This window comes from Syngnathoides biaculeatus, chromosome 11, assembly GCF_019802595.1.
Source record: "Syngnathoides biaculeatus isolate LvHL_M chromosome 11, ASM1980259v1, whole genome shotgun sequence".
NCBI lineage: Eukaryota > Metazoa > Chordata > Actinopteri > Syngnathiformes > Syngnathidae > Syngnathoides > Syngnathoides biaculeatus.
This window is the reverse complement of record NC_084650.1, coordinates 14,711,214-14,729,138: the sequence shown is the minus strand read 5'-3', so window position 1 is coordinate 14,729,138 and position 17,925 is coordinate 14,711,214. Positions and strand designations below refer to the sequence as shown.

The 17,925-nt window shown below is 44.6% G+C and overlaps 1 protein-coding gene across 6 annotated transcripts in view; it reads left to right on the top strand.

The window, feature by feature from the left end:
• ldb2a (LIM domain binding 2a) overlaps nt 1-17,925 on the top strand; it is an 84,879-nt gene that overhangs the window by 39,355 nt on the left and 27,599 nt on the right. For all 6 annotated transcript variants that reach the window (XM_061835057.1, XM_061835056.1, XM_061835055.1 and 3 more), the window contains exon 3: nt 10,217-10,389. In XM_061835057.1, coding sequence (XP_061691041.1) covers nt 10,217-10,389 — 173 coding nt within the window. The remainder of the gene's footprint in view (nt 1-10,216; nt 10,390-17,925) is intronic.

The following is a 17,925-nucleotide window of genomic DNA, read 5'->3' as shown; positions in this document are numbered from 1 at the left end:
GTATGCAGAGAAGACGACCAGAGAAGGAATTAAACTTTTATGACCAATGAATATTTCATGTTCTGGGCAGTGATTCCCACAATCTGGCGCATATACCGCGTATGTATGTGTGTGCGTGTGTCTAGGAGGACCCTGCGAGTTCTGAGTATTCCTCTGGATTTGTGGTTTTCATTTACATAGTAACAGTTTTGGGAAATTCAGCCCTTGAAGCCGGTTCCACTTGGACTCGTGAAATCTGGTGGATCATATCACAAGTTGACCCACCAAAAAGTCTCAAGAAGCCACGGTCAAGATGACACAGGAAGTCTACCGTTTTGGCTAAAAGCCGCCATTTCAGGGTTGTTTTAAAACCCCTACAAGGTTCCTCCGCAACTTCGAATGTTCATCCCCTGGAGACTAAAATTTGATGGGATCTCGATCTTGAGGAGACCCCGGAAAATTCTCAAGAAACCATGACCAAGATGACACAGGAAGTCTAGCATTTTGGCTTAAAGCCGCCATTTCAGGGTTGTTTTAAAACCCCAACAAGGTTCCTCCACAACTTTGACCATTCATCCTCTGGAGACTGTAAAATTTGGTCGGGATCTCGTTCTTGAAGAGACCCCAGAAAATTCACAAGAGACCAAGACCAAGATAACACAGGAAGTCTACCGTTTCATCTTAAATCCGCCATTTTAGGGTTATTTTGAAACTTTAACAGGTTCCTCCACAACTTTAAATATTCATCCCCTGGAGACTGTAAAATTTGGTTGGGATCTCGATCTTGAAGAGACCCCAGAAAATTCACTAGAAACCAAGACCAAGATGACACAGCAAGTCTAGCATTTTGGCTTAAAGCCGCCATTTCAGGGTTGTTTTAAAACCCCAACAAGGTTCCTCCACAACTTTGACTATTCATCCCCTGGAAACTGTAAAATTTGGTTGGGATCTCGATCTTGAAGAGACCCCAGAAAATTCACAAGAAACCAAGACCAAGATAACACAGGAAGTCTACCGTTTCAGCTTAAATCCGCCATTTTAGGGTTATTTTGAAACTTTAACAGGTTCCTCCACAATTTTGAATATTCATCCCCTGGAGACTGTAAAATTTGGTTGGGATCTCGATCTTGAGGAGACCCCGGAAAATTCTCGAGAAACCAAGACCAAAAAGACATGGGAAGTCTGCCATTTTGGATTGAAGTCACCACTTTGAGGTAACGTTGCGCTTTTCTTGGAGTCCTTCACCGACTAATTTGTCAAAGAGAACTTGTAAGATTTCTTCTAAAACAAAAACATTTGTCGATCGTGTGAACTCAAAGTCGTGCCAGAAAAGAGTGGAAGTCTACAATTTTGGTCTGGATCTGCCGTTTTATTGTAATTTGGGCCAGTTTGTCTGATCGCTACCAAATTTGCGCCGGAAATGCTCGACAAATGCAGACGCCAAATTCCAAGATGTTGATTTTCATCCGTTGAACACGGCGGCCAAGTTCGACGGGTCGCCCAGAGGCAGGCCGAAGTTTTAACTTGAGTCCACTTAATTATTGCGCCAGTGACGCTCGGATCCTCCTTTCCCGTTCGGGCCGCGACGGCGGAACCGGCTCGATCGTCGATTGAGCCGGGGCCGATCAATACGTCAGTCCGGTTTTCGACCCCGCCTCGCTCGTCCCGCCGCGCAAGAACACCGGCAAATGCCGAAGGCTAATCATCGATTTGCGGGACTATTTTTAGCTTAGCATATTGATCACAGGCCGCACCGTAGGTCGAACGGCGCGCGGGTTTGTACACAACGCCTCGCACTGTAAAAAAAAATAAAAAATGAAAATCAATAGACCTCATCCAGATTCTTGATCCATTGTGTTGTTCCTGCTCCTGTAATGCGTTTGCTTATATTTGTCAATGCTAGTCATTAGCCATTATGCTACCGACCATTTGCTATTGACGTTGGTATGCGCTCGGGAAAATTAATTGGTTTTCGCTGATATTCGATTTATAGAATACTCGTACTAGATATTAACAATATACTGTATTGTGTATTGTAAAAAAAAAAAAAAAAAACTAATTCAAATAAGCCGAAAATAAAGCAAAACACGCTTGGGGAGTTCAGCCTTTCGATCAGTGATTCCCAACCACTGTGCCTTATCATATTTTAGGGAAGTGGTCAAAAAATGATTCATTATTTACTACAATTATTCTATCTTTGTTAAAAAATGTATTCTGGTAACATATAGTGTCTCGTGAGATTTGCCCCCAGTTTTCACTTTTTAATTCAATTGTTATAATATTAAACTACATTTTAAAAACTATATTTAGGCAACTAATTCTGGAATATGCGGAGTTGCTACTTTTTGGATGAAATGCCTCAAAATCTCTCTTCAGGATATGCGATGGCGTGAACATTGTAACAAATGAAGTATACCTCATGAATAATTAAATTAAATTAAAGTGAAACTAAATTGGGTACATGACAACTAAGACCCTGCCTAATTGAAATAAACAAAAATATTGCAAAGTATGTAAAGTGAGGCTCTAAAATCATAAAAAATAGGGCCCACCTCTAAGCTGTCGCTCGCTGCTGATGTATTGCGCGACCTCGCCACTGCTATAGGACGTTTGCTAGCTTATTAGCGCGCTAGCATGTTCGCTCGTGAGCTCACAATTTAGTGAATGTCGTAGTTAACTTTGTCTTTGTTGTGTGGATCTACGTGAGGCTGTGGAACATTGAATGGAGCCAGCGGTGGTTCACATGTTGACTGGCAGCTACTAGCTACCAGCTGATAGTGGCTGTTAGCCCCTCGCAGGCTTGCAAACCGGCAGTGGAGCTATCAAATTCACTATTACCTCGCTCTGTGTACTGCTTTTTAATTTTTCTTTATAACAGGTTCTAGATTTAGCTTGATTGCTAACCGCATGCTCTAGTGGTAGAGATGGCCCAAGTAATTAAATAATGTGCTATAGCCCGTTTGCTAGCTTATTAGTGCGCTAGCATGTTAGCTTGTGACCTCACAGGTTGCTGAATGTCACAGTTAACTTTGTCTTTGTTGTGTGGATCTACGCGCCTTGCATAGAGCGAGGATGTGGAACATTGAATGGAGCCAGCGTTGGTTAACAAGTTTACTGGCAGCTACTAGCTATTAGCTTATCATGGGTATTAGCCCCTCGCAGGCTTGCAAACCAGGAGTGGAGCTATCAAATTCACTATCACCTCGCTCTCTGTACTGCCTTTTTTTATTTTTTTTAACAAGTTTTGGGTATAGCTTGATGGCTAACCGCATTGGTGTAGTGGTAGAAATGGTCCAAGTTAATTATGTGCTACAGCACATTTGCTAGTTTATTATCGCGCTAGCATGTTAGCTTGTGACCTCACAGATTAGTGAATGTCACAGTTAACTTTGTCTTTGTTGTGTGGATCTACGCGCCTTGCATAGAGCGAGGCTGTGGAACATTGAATGGAGCCAGCGTTGGTTAACAAGTTTACTGGCAGCTATTAGCTATTAGCTTATCGTGGGTATTAGCCCCTCGCAGGCTTACAAACCAGGAGTGGAGCTATCAAATTCACTATCACCTCGCTCTCTGTACTGCGTTTTTTTATTTTTTAAAAGGTTTTAGGTATAGCTTGATGGCTAACCGCATGGTGTGGTGGTAGAACCGGTCCAAGTTAATAAATAATGTGCTGCAGCACATTTGCTATCTTATTACTGCACTAGCAAGTTAGCTTGTGAGCTCACAGGTTAGTGAATGTCAAAGCTAACGTTCCCTTTCATTTCTTTGTGTGCTACTAGATAGCTGATAGTGACCGTTAGCCCCTCGCAGGCTTGCAAACCAGGAGTGGAGCTATCAAATTCACTATCGCCTCGCTCTCTGTACTGCTTTTTTTATTTTTTAAAAGTTTTAGGTATAGCTTGATGGCTAACCGCATGCTGTAGTGGGAGAAACGGTCCAAGTTAATAAATAATGTGCTGCAGCCCATTTGCTATCTTATTAGCGCTAGCATGTTAGCTGTGAGCTCACAGGTTAGTGAATGTCAAAGCTAACGTTCCCTTTGATTTCTTTGTTGTGCTACTAGATAGCTGATAGTGACTGTTAGCCCCTCGCAGGCTTGCAAACCGGCAGCGGAGGTATCAAATTCACTATCGCCTCGCTCTGTGTACTGCTTTTTAATTTTTTTAAACGCATTTTGGGTATAGCTTTATGGCTAACCGCATGCTGTAGAGGTAGAAATGGGCCAAGTTATTCAATAATGTGCTCTTGTGCCAAATAGCCACCGAGGAAAACGCCGTTCTGTACTTTTCTAGCGCGGGAGGGCTGACTAAATCCCAAGTGTGTATTTGGCCTTGTTTTTCCGCCCCACCCAAATAATCGGTAGAACTGAGATGCTGGTGACTGCATCTCACCAATTCCCTACTAAATTCTTTGCCGTTTTCAACACTTCAGAAACAAAAACACAGAAATGATTTTACACGGTCTGTCATATTTGACGCTAAACTCATTTCTTGTGTACAGTATGTGTATTATGGGATGTACAGTATGATCTTTGTGTTTCTTGCTTGTGGGTGTGCTTGTTGTTCGCCCGGCAGCCTTTCCCCTCCCTCTGCGCATCATTATGACTCTAAATGTACAATATGTATCTATACTCTTGGTATGTGCGTCTGTACCTATATGCGTGTGTGGATAGCTCAAAGCGCAGCGGCTTATTGTGACATTTGTACCATACGCGTCAGTGGTTTAGGTCCATATATGGCTTTAACAAAAATAATAATCTAAGGAAATATTACAAAGACACATCCACAGTACCACAAGAAAATGTCTTTATTGTCAAAATGTATTCAAAGTAGCAACCCCCCCCCTGTAATATTTTGAAAATACTCCCCCCTGGAGACAGTTTTACCGAACAACCTGAAATTTGGTAGACCCAAGCGACGCGTGAAAAGACACAAGATGTCGGTTGTTTTTGTTAAAAGCGGATATTTTTTTGGCAAGTTTCTTCAAAAATGAACTTGTCCTTCAGGTCTGGTACCATTGCTAATAACTCGAAAAATGGTTTTCACCATCGCAAGTAAAGGGGGGGGGCGTGGCGGACGCTGCTTCTGAAATAAAAACCCGCTGGACATTATGCCTTTGCCTCGGGGTCCTGCATTTGGGTCCAACCCCTGGCACCGATGTTACGTGATAGCAGGTGCAACATGGCTAATCAATCGAAAGATGGACAGCGCTAAATTGCGATGTGCTTCTATTTTCACCATCGCAAGTAAAGGAGGGGCGTGGCCCGGTCACCGCCCCCGGGCGGTCCCACCTCCGGCCCTCGTCGCAGCCGTTGCGCATTTGGCACGTTAATTGACCGTGTATTTGTGTATTTGGTCACCGGTTGCGGACGCTGCTTCTGAAATAAAAACCTGCTGGACATTATGCCCTTGCCTCGGGGTCCTGCATTTGGGTCCACCCCCTGGCACCGATGTTATGTGCCAGCAGGTGCAACATGGCAGCTAAATGAAACTACATTGATTGTCAAATGTGTATATCGTATTTCCACAAACATGATTTATTTACTTCGGATCGGATGAGGACTTTTATTTGTATGAACGCATTTTTGTGTGTATATACCCCCCCCCCACAATTCCCCCTCCCCCCTCCTGTAAATGATACATGTATTTGTTGCCAGCGGGACTCTCGTGCACTCGCCTCGGTTTGTTTTGTGTACGTGTGTGCAGCGTCCGTACTTTTTAAACGCACGCTGAATGTAGTGTACGAGCTTTTGTGTACCATCCGTGTACGTACGTGCGTGCGTGCGTGCGAGCGAGCGGCCTCTCTTTATTCAGAGCGCAAACAAAAAGGGCTCCTGACGTCTTTTCTGGCTGGCTGACGTTGCTGGCAGGAGTCCTGGGCACCGCCGGTGGTGGTGGGATGGGGCGGAGCGGGTGGGGAATTTGGGGGGGGGGGGGGGGGAACAATCTCGACAAAGTGGCGTGAATTAATGTGACTAATTAACACGGCGTTAATTATTTGTAAATTGCATGTTTGGATACACATTACTTGAGAGGCATATGCCGCTCGTTGTCTTCCCTCCTGAGCACGTGCCAGCTATCGCGCATCTCTGAAGGCGCGCCAGCCCGCCAGCCCGCCAGCCCGCCAGCCAGGGGAAAGACTACACAAAAAGTGAGATATGCTGTCCCAGTGTAATTCATATCGCGTGCAGTAGCGGCTCGAGATACAAGTTTTAATACGTTCTGGTACTATCGAACGTGTTCTCGCAAGTAATCTCTCCCGATTGAAATGAATGGAGATGCAATGAATCCGTTTCCTGCTCACTCGCAAAACACCCCACATTCATTTTTTAAAAAAGAACATTTTCACTTAATGGTATTGTACTGTACACAAATATTACGTAAAATATTTACTTGTCAAGAAATAATTATAATCATAAAAAAATGATGGCCAATGCATTGTCCTTCATTGCTCTTCTGTGGGGTCTTTTAGTGATTGGTGAACGAGCCACCAACTGATATCTTCCTTGTCTTCCATCCATCCATCATTTTCTTCGCCGCTTATACTCACGAGGGTCACGGGGAGTGCTGGAGCCCATCCCAGCTGTCAACGGACAGGAGGGGCGGGGGGTACAGCCTGAACTTGTTGCCAGCCAATCGCAGGGCACGTTGAGACAAACAGCCGCGCTCACAATCACACCTACGGGCAATTTATTGTCCCCAATTAATGTTGCATGATTTTGGGATGCGGGAAGAAACCGGAGTGCCTGGAGGAAACCCACGCAAGGCACGGGGAGAACATGCAAAAACTCCACACAGGCGGGGCCGGGATCGAACCCGGGTCCTCAGCACTGTGAGGCCAACAGTTTACCACCGTGCCACCACTATTATTTGTTATGATGTTATATGTATATGTTATGTGTTCAAACACTAATAATGACTCAACTGTAGAACACAGGTGTCAAACTCAAGGCCCGGGGGCCGGATTCCGGCCCGCCACATGATTTCACGTGGCCCGCGGACGCAAATCATCGGTGTCAAAATTTGTTATTCCTGTGAAAATATGTCCCAACATTTAAAATTTTAATATATCATAAATGATAATGTTGCGCTACTGTAAGCATTTTTGTGCTATCAAACTAGAACAATGGTTGAAAAACGCACCACGCTTGATTTCTGATTCCAAAACTATACATTTCAGGAATAAATAAATACATTTCATAAATTTCACCATCACGGCCCTCTTAACTACAATGTGGCCCGTGACAAAAATGAGTTTGACACCCCCGCTGTAGAACATTATAAAACTAATCATTTGCAAAGGCAAATCATCGGTGTCAAAATCCGCGATTCCTGTGAAAATATGTCCCAGCATTTAAAATTTTCATATCTCATAAATGATGTTTGTGCTTGTCTGTGTTTGCATGTTCTCCCCGTTTCCTCCCACATCCCAAAAACATGCAACATTAATTTGGGACAATAAATTGCCCGGTTTTAGCCAATAACATGACAAAAGAGGCGGCACAGTGGAGCAGCTGGTAAAAGCGTTGGCCTCACAGTTCTGAGGTCCCGGGTTCAATCCCGGCCCCGCCTGTGTGGAGTTTACATGTTCTCCCCGTGGCTGCGTGGCTCTTCTCCGGCACTCTGGTTTCCTCTCATTGTAATTATGAGTATAGCCCTTTAAGAGCTGAGGGGGGTGGTGCAAAAAACACGCAAGATTAATTCGACATTAAATTGCCCAAAGGTGTGATTTTTGAGTGACGCCGTTTGTCTCGACGTGCCCTGCGATTGGTTGGGAACCAGTTCAGGATGTACCCCGCCTATTGCCTGTTGACAGCTGGGGTAGGCTCCACCACTCCCCGCGACCCTCGTGAGGATAAGCGGCAAAGAAGATGGATGGATGGATGGAAATTTGGTGGGCGTGTCTATGGATACAATACAATATCCCTCTGAGTCCTCGTGAAATCATAACCCATAAGCGGTATCCTACAAAAACAGGCGGGACTACACGCTAAGTGGTTTTAGCGGACCACGTTGAAACTTGACTCGGACTGAAAGTTTTGACGATCGTGTTGAAGTTTTTCGCCGTCAAGTAACAGTCGCAGTCCCTGAATGGACGTCAGCCGACATGTCCACCAGAATCTGCGGGCTTTTGCGAGGGGACCTCGAGCTGCTCGTTCTTGCGTCGAGCCGGTTCCAGTACTACAAAAAAAAAAAAAAAAAAACCCAAATCCGAGCGACGACGGCAGAGCTTGAAACGGTCCCAGCGTGGCCACCATTACTCGCCATCTATCACTCTGTCACCCCCGGCGACGCACGCTGGGTTTGATTGTGACGCCTTTTTTTTTTTTTTTTTGGCAAGACAAACTCTGGGCCTCGCTCCACCTCGCCACCTCTCTCTCTCTCTCTCTCTCTCTCTCTCTCTCCTTAGCACCATCCGTCCCTCCCTAACTCGCTGACAACCCTTATTTTTTCATCTTCCCTCCTTCTACCGCTCCCTCTCTCCATCTTTCATCCCCCCCCACCACCCGCCCCCAACCCCCATCCCCCTTGGAGCTCCTGCTCATTAGCAGTCAGCTCCATTGCGAGACGTACTTTGTTTTGCGGTGCGGGCCGAGCGAGGGATGCAGAGACCGAGAGAGCGAGGGAGCGTGAGGGGTCCAATTCCTGCTCACGATGCCAAACGCTGTATGTGTTATTTAGCCATGCCTGACTGTATTGAGTTGGAAAAACATGCCAGTCATGGCTGTGCGCAGACACACACGTGCGCACAAATGCACACACATACATTGAGATATTACCCCCCCCCCCTCCGTAAGTCGCAATAGAAATGGAAATAGTCTTCTGAAGTCAAACTGCAGCTATGGTAAAAGCTTTAATGTGACGTTTTAACCTTTTTTACCCGCCTTGCAGACAAGTATAAAACAGAAAAACGACACACCAGACCAGTTTACATCTTGTAGATCAGAAGAGACCATGCATATAGTGATGCTGGAGTCGCACCGATTTGAACGAGAGGTCACTTTAGCATAGCGATTGTTAGCATGTTAGCATCACATCCATTATTGAAAGGGTATGCGACTACAGGGCGTAACTCAAAACTTTGGTGTGACTGACTACAGGTGTAAAATGCCGATACATCTTCCTGAAGTTGCTCTCTTTTTCGCTAACTCTTAGCATGTAAACGTTTCATCCGAGTTTGTGGTAAATTGCTACTTTTTAATCGAAATGAAGCTCTCAACTCTCTTAACATAGTTCCAAAGCACAGAAATGACACGGAACGGTGGCAAAGCACTTCTTTTTGTCTAAATGAAGTCCGTGAAGTCACTTCAGCGTAGTTCACCACCGAGATGTGGCAAGACTGTGGCAAAGCACTATATTTATCCAGAGGAAGCTCCTCAACTCACCCCAACATAGTTCCTTGGCACCAAGGCCCCACAAGATGGTCAATACTTATAGGTTCCCTCCAAATTCCACTGATCGGTGTATGGATCAACGCAGAACCGCACACGTGTGATATTCAAGCTGCAATCATGCTTGACCCTAGCACCACCCCCTTCTCCCCCCCCCTCGCCCCGCCCCCCACATTCTCATTTGGGCGTAATATAAACATTTTCCCGCTTTTTTTATATACTAACATGGCCGTCTTGCTATAAGTTACCATGGCAACTCTGTGCGTTACTCTTACGTTCTCTATTTATAAAAGGTGTTCAGAAACAAACACAGATTATTGTATAATAGATATTAGCATACTAGCTGTTTGGAAAGTTTAGCAGACAAGCTAGTAGCATGTTAGCATTTTATCCATTCCCATTTGAAAGGGTATCTAGATACAGGAAGTCGTGTAAAATTCCTTTTTCTCTTTATTCAATGTGAATTCTCGCTTCCGTATTCACGTTTTAGCAGCTATTAGCATGTTAGCATTAGCGGTGTTCCGTTGACCACCCCTTTCCTACTTTGTTACCATGGCAACTCTGTGAGTTACTCTTGGGATGTCTTAGCGTTCTCTATTTATAGATAGAAGATGTTCACAAAAAAAACACAGATTATTATAGAATATATATTAGCATACTAGTAGCATGTTAGCATTTGATCCATTCCCGTTTGAAAGGGTAGATGCACGAAGTCGTGTAAAATTCCTTTCTTTCCCTTTATTCAAGGTGAATTCTCGTGTCCGTATTCGCGTTTTAGCAGCTATCAGCATGTTAGCACTAGCGGCGTTCCGTTGACCACCCCTTTCATACTCGTCCCCGCTGCAGCGATCGGCCGGACGCTGATCCCGCGCTACTTCAGCACGGTGTTCGAGGGTGGCGTCAGCGAGCTGCACTACATCCTCAAGCACTCCAAGGAGTCCTTCCACAACTCCTGCATCACGCTGGACTGCGACCAATGCACCATGGTCACCCAGCACGGGAAACCCATGTTCACCAAGGTAGGCTGGACCCACGGTTTTTGCAACTATTCATGCTTGTAATATCTCAACGTTGTCATTGATGATACATGACAGCTTGAAATGTTGGTACTGGTTTTTACAATAATCACGGAAATTGACACTGTAGATTGGGCTTCGCGGGCCACATAATATCATGCGGGGGACCGGATCTGGCCCCCGGCCCTCTAGTTTGACACCCGTGTTTTAACACATATTTAATCGAAATAAAACATGATTCATAACCCATATGCTGTCATCATAGACTTGGTTGCGTCTTCATCCGGTAAACGTCGACACTGTGTGTGTGTGTTTTTTTTATTCTGTGTTTCACCTCACACCTGCGGATTATTAATATACATATTTGAGCGGCCTTGTCAGGTGTTCAATTTTGATTTATGATGGAAAGCATGTTTTCTCAGGGGGGCAAAATTGCATTGCGCTTCAATTAAAAATATTTCCCCCACCACACACACACACACACACACACACACACAACTCCCATTTTTTCATGCTCCATTCATGTTACACAATATTTAAATTTGTTTTTTTTTTTTTTGAGTGGGCAAAACAGGCCGAAATTATATGCTTGAAACAAAATGGCTGACTTCCTGTCTTTTCTTTATGTGGAGGGGAATTTCCAACAAATTTAAACTGAAATTAAAAATGGTTTACAGTGCCAAATTTTCAATTTTGTGGTGTTATGATATTAGAGTTTGCTGGTTTATGACCTTTGTCACAAAGCTCTTGCCCACACACAATGACAAAACTAAAATGTTTTACATTTTTTGCATCATCCATCTGTCTAGATTACTGTACGTGTGGCTTATATTTTGTAACAAATGGGAACGTCTCAAGGTCAAGTTTAGCTTTTAAAGACGGCTGGAACTGGTCCAAATTGGCCAGAAAATAAATGGTCATTTCAACCCACAATGGCCGACTTCCTGTCATGAGCAAGACTTGGCCGCTGCCAAGAGGGGCGTGGCCACGCCACTGCTCTGGGCGGTGACGCCTGGCACCGCTCACAGCTGTTTCACATTGGGACCGTAATTAGACGGGTATTTAAATTGGAGTTTTTGTCACTGGTGTTTGCCAGTTCGTTGCCTTTGAGTTAGTGAGTTGCGTTCACTGCCAGCAGGAATCTCCACCGCCGAGAGAAAGTGGAGTTTGAGCTATCCTCGTCACAGCGATTCTGTGCCGCCATAGTTTAGTCCCGTCTTAGTTCATGTTTCTAAGTTTGCCTACAAGTCATCAGACCTTGCTGCATGTCTTTTGGATCCCTCCTAGCCTAGCGTTGTTGTGCCTCTGCCTTCTCGGACTGCTATGACCTCAGCTTTGAATAAAACAAACATCATGCCCTCGTCTCGGAGTCCTGCATTTGGGTCCAGCCCCGTACCGGAAGTTCGTGACACTTCAGGGCGATTTGATTTTTTTTTTTTTTGTATGGATTTTTGAGGCTTTTTTTTTTTTGGGTGGTTCTACTTATAAAAGTCACATTGCTAAGTGGAGCCAATTTTGGAGGCTGAATTTTTCATTTTTTTGTGGGTGGGGCAGGAATCGGGGAAGGCGGTAGCCGACTGATCAGAGCATTGGCCTCACAGTTCTGAGGACCGAGGTTCAAATCCCGGCCCCGCCTGTGTGGCACTCCGGTTTCCTCACACATCCCAAAATCCATGCATTCGTTGGAAACTAAATTGCCCGTAGGTGTGATTGGGAGTGCGACTGTTGTCTGTCTCTATGCGCCCTGTGATTGGCTGACAACCAGTCCAGCGTGTTTCCCGCCTCTTGTCCAAAGATAGCTGGGATTGGCTCCAGCACTCCCACCATACTCGTGAGGATAAGCAGCTCAGAAAATTGATGGACTGGTGAATGGATGGGATTGGAGTAAAAAAAAAAAAAAACTCTGTAAGGCAAATTCATTTTTAAAAAACATTAAAAATGAGGAAAATGACCAGAAAATCTGATCCGTTCCAAAATGCCACTCTTTCCTTTAATTTCTTGGGCACCGCTTCTGGAAACCTTTTTTTTTTTTTTGGGGGGGGGGGGGGGCGCCAAGGAAGTGACTTTTACCGGTCTGGGCCTGTTAGCGCTGTGCTAGCGCGTTAGAGCCGTGTCTCAATGATTTTTACCGGTATGTTTTTTTTTTTTTTGTTTTTTTTTTTAACTGGCCCTGTTAGTGCGCCGCTAGCATTAGCGTTAGCGTTAGTGTTAGCGTTAGCATGGGGGTTGAATGGACGGAATAGGGGAAAACAAGTCTGTCGGGCAAATTCATCTTTGAAAAACACCAAAAATTAGCCAAATGACCAGAAGATCTGATCGGATACAAAATGCCAGTGTTTAATTTCTTGGGAATGGCTTTTTTTTTGTCACCACATGATAGTCACGCGTACCAGAGTTCTCGATGCTATCTGGACCTGGCTTCAGGGGCTGAATCCCCCCCCCCCCCCCCCCCAATTTCAAGGGTTTCACGGTTTTCACCAGTATGAGCAATTTTTGTTTTTCGCCCTCAATTTTTTTTTTTTTTTTTAATCTGGCATGAGAAAAATATCCACGCAACAATTTTACCAAGCGCTCTAATGATAATTAACACAATACATAACATTCCAATTCAGATAAGAGCACGGTGCCCCCCGGCCCGGTCAACACGAAGCTGCATTTTTATCCCCCCCCCCCCTCCTCGTGATTCTCTCGCTCTTTTCATCTTGCTCTAAATTGGATGAGAATAATTAATTTATTAGGAAAAAGAAAGAGAGAGGGGGGGGAGAAAAAGAAAAAGAAAAGCAGAATTCCAATAAGCAAGCGTGTTCTCCCTCAGCTCCCAGCAGCGCCGCCGAGCCTTGCAGCTCCGGAGGCCCGAATCTCAATCAGCTCTGCTTCGCCTCGCTTTTCCCTTACGCGCCCCCCCAACGCACCATCCCAACCTCACCTCAACACCCCCACCCCCCCATCATCCCCTTGCCTTGCCTCGCTCGCTCACTCATTCTCCCTCCGCTCTCTCTCCTCCACCGTTCCCCCTCTCATCCCAACCCCCCCCCCCCAAACCCCCATGCGCACCCTCGACACACACACACACACACACACACACACACACATGCACACGCACACACACGCTTCCTTCATCCCTAGAGAAATCATCCCCAGCTCCCATCTCGCTCTCCTCCACCCTCTCCCTCTCTTCCTCTTTCTCTCGCTCATTCTCTCTGTTTGTCTCTTCCTTTGAATGTCTCTCGCCCGCAATTCCACATTCGCGGCGTGAGCGCATTTTGAGTTTTATTGCAATTCACCCTAGTCTCATTTTCTTCTTAATTTTTTTTTCGCGATGCTGTCGTAATACATAATTAGTTTTGTGGCATAAATGTGTAATGACAGTGTGCGAACGGTTGAGTGTAACAACTTGGTAATAACATTGTAATAACGACCATTAAGAAATTATACATCTTTTCAACTTAGCCCTAAAAAGTTTTTGTAAAAACATAATTTGAACCCCCCCCCCCGCAAAAAAATCCCCAACTGTTTAAGTACAAAAGTAAAATGTTTGCAAATGTAGGCTTTTGTGTACATATTTGTTCAGTCTTTTTTTTTTTTAAATATAATTTCAACAACTGTAGCCTAATTTGCACAGAAAGCCTCCATAGATTTTTTTTAAATCTATTTTTGTGTAGTACGTGCTCATTAACCTCATGCTACTTTGTATAAAATGATAATTAAATGCAAAAAAAGGTTAGGGCTACATTCAAATATTGGGCTTTTGAGCAAAACTTAAATTGGTACAAAATGTTTTCTAATATCATCTCCTCATCTTGACACTAATTTACATGAAAGTCCAGCTAAGTAGTCACAAAGGTCATGTAAAATTGAATAATATAAATCAGTTTTTAGATTTTTTTTTACATTTGATTGTAATACAATCTCATAAAGTAACAAACATTACATTTGCATGATAAAAAGTAAAACAAAAAACAATTTCCAGGAATGGATTGTGCACTGAACACAAATTTTCAGTTATTTTCCTTTGTTATGATTTTGGGGTTGGTTTTGAATACATTAATACATTTTCATCCAATTTACGTTCATTTGCACATTAGTACCTTGTAATTACATACCAAAAAAAATGTAAGGAGATTGAATTTTGGGGGCAGTGTGGGATTTTGTGCCAAATTTGAATTGCAAACAAACGTGCTTATTTTTATTTTTTTCTTTAGTTTTATAGTTTTTGACTTAAATATGGACTATGTAAATCATCGCATGAAAATGTTATGCGATAATTCCCGCCGTCGCGCATTTCCGTCAACTTTTGTCGCGTCATTTGTATTCGCGGCCAAAGTCTCGCACTGTCCAAATTGATTTAACCACGCCCGGGCTCGCGAGTCGCTAACTGATTGAGCGCCACCGTGTTGTCCTTTGGCGCCGGTCGCCGTCGGAGATGCCCTCGTCTCGGAGTCGCCGAGCGCGAGATTTACAACCCCCTCGGTCCTAAATCAATAGGTTGGGGGGCGGGGGGGGGGGGGGTTGGGCGACAGTGTGCCGACCGTTTAATAGAGCGCTTTTTAATCTGGGGTGTTCTCCCTCAGCTTTTCAGAGGCTATTTATCGTCATGTAAATTGATTGGAGAGCATTGTGCATTTGCCTGTGATTTAAAAAAAAAAAAAAAAAAAGTATCAGCGTGATAATATCCATGCTGGATTTTGTACAAAAAGCTCATATTTGGGGGGTGAAATATTATGTGTCTGCAAAGATGCCGCCGAGATGTGAAATTACACAATCACAATGGGAAATTAATTCTGATTCAAGATATGCGGTAATGTTGGCTATCGAAGAGCTAGCAGAGGCTAAGTTAACCACACAGTTTGTAATGTTCAAATCCATAAATATGTACACGTGTACATTTGAGCCTCAACTCATGAACAACTCGAATTTTCGTCTTCGTCGTGACTGCGAACTTCCCAACACGCACAAGTTTGCGAAACGGTGCTTCAACCGTTTCATTTCCATGCCCACTTGAAGCTTATTACCAAACGGAATATGAAACAAGTTATTAAATGTTTCGGTATTTGACCGCACCTCATAACGTTGGCTAACAAATCACAGTGCAGAATGCCAAAGACGGGCTAACGGAGCTAATATCCATTACGTGGTAGCAACGCATGCAGACAGAAAATACAACATTACTCACAAGAATCTATTATTTACCTGTGTGCGCTCCGAAAAATGATTAATATTACCGAACCTTAGCTGCAACTGTCTTCTTCTGTGTTTTGTCATCAAATCCACATGTATTGTACTGCCCCCGGTGGCCAAAGATCAAATATCACAAGGAGACCCACTGAATTAAAGCATGAAATCATGATAATTCATTGCACATCATATAATTACGATATTACTGTGTACTTAAATTTTTTTTAAAAATACTGCAGTGTTAATTTACTCATTGCAAATTGCTGTGCTGTTTTTTTTTTTTTTTTTTTTTTTTTTGCTGGGGGGACTGCAACAGATAAATGGCATATATCAACTCTTTTGAATGTTGAAAAATGATTCAATTTCATCAATTCCACTTCATTGCAGTCCCCTCAATTAAAATAATCCACATTCCCGAGTGGACGTGCGTTCAGCGTTCCCCCTCCCCCACAGCGCCATCTACTGGACCGCTCGTCACCGTCCCACCCTGGCCCCGATGCAAGCAGACAGGAATGACAATATCATAAAATTGACTGTTTATGTGTGCGTATATGTTTACCCATCCATTTTTCTTATCCTCCGCTTATCCTCACAAGGGGAGTGCCGGAGCATATCCCGGCTGTCAACCGGCTTGTCAGCCAAGTGCAGGGCACATTGAGACAAACAGTCACACCTAGGGGCAATTTAGAGTGTCCAATTAATGTCGCATGTTTTTCGGGTTGTTGGAGGAAACCCGAGTCCCCGGAGGAAACCAACGCAGGCACGGGGGGGAGAACATGCGAACTCCACACGGGGGATCAAACTGGACCCCAGAACTGTGAGGCTAATGCTTTGCATGTGCTCCATCATGCCGCCCTAAATGCGTAAACATTTTTGGTTAATTTTCTTCAATTTAAATGTAGTTTTTTTTTCAGTTTTTTTTTTTTTTTTTTATGGGCCTCACGCGTAGGTGTTGTCCCATCTCTTTTGCACCACGGCGGTTTTCCTCGACTAACCTCTCGAGATCATTGTAGTTAGATGACACGATGATGCTATTTGTACAAAAACAGGAAAACATTTTATAACGGTGTATTAAGTTATTAGGATGTTGAACAAAAACATCCCGACTGGATCTTTTCAGCGATTATTAGCTTGGATTACTAAAATCCTGCCGGGGGGAAAAAAAAAAAGTTGAACCTGTTTTTTGCTACCAGTTATGAAGTGTTTTATGTATTTTTTTTTCTTCCTTCCCGTGTGTGGGCCTCCTTTGGAGCAGCATTGCTTAAAAAAATAAAAGATTTAAAAAAAAAATGAGCGTAAAAGTATATAATCCTGTGAGACTGTTTTGACGCTCGAGACAAAAGAAGTTCAGGTCAGGCAGAGTTGCCAATTAGGCGAGAGAGAGAGAGAAAGAGAGAGAGAGAGAGAGGGAGAAACGATGAAGGAAGAGAACATTTTCTGGCTCCCTTTCGCTGAAGCCGGCGCTCGCCGGGGCGCTCGCTCCAGCTTCTCCTCGTGCCGTGTTGCCGTGACAACCGGCTCGCGAGAGAGAAACGGTGCAAAAAAAAGAAAAAAAGAATCAGCTGATTAGTCGGCATGGCAACGGCCAAGATGTAATCCCAGCAGACACACTTGCTCTAATCAATGCCCCCCCCCCCCCCCCAATACTCCCCACCCCACCCCCCAGCGCAGATGCTCTCCTGAGGATCAACAAGAACGACGCTGCCGGCCATATTGCGCGCCATGTGAACCGTCAACCGATGCCAACGCGCCTCGCTCCGCCCCCCCCCCCCAAAAAAAAAATAAAATAATTAGTAAAAATCCAAGCTCCGCCCACTCTTTGTGGTGCATTTGGGGCGAATTCCCTCGGTGGTGTTTGTCGAACTGCATGCGAAATGCATGTAAGCAAAAATGGCCGATTTCCTGTTTAATTCGGGCCAGGGGTCCTATTCGTCGCAGTTGTTCACTCATTGTTTTCATCCATCCATTTATGTTTTGCCGCTTATCCTCACGAGGGTCGCGGGGAGTGCCGGAGCCTATCCCGGCTGTCGACGGGCAGGAGGCGGGGTGCACCCTGAACTGGTTGCCAGCCAATCCCAGGGCACAAAGAGACAAACTGTCACACTCACAATCACACCTAGGGGCAATTTAGATGGTCCGATTCATGCTGCATGTTTTTGGGGATGTGGGAGGAAAACCGGAGCGCCCGGAGAAAACCCACGCAGGCACCGGGGAGAGGATGCAAACTCCACACATGCGGGCTCCACCAGTTCAGGGTGTTTCCTGCCTCCGTCCAAAGATAGCTGGGGATTGGCTCCAGCACTCCCACCACACTCATGAGGATAATCGGCCCAGAAAATGGATGGATGGGTAAATGTATGGGCT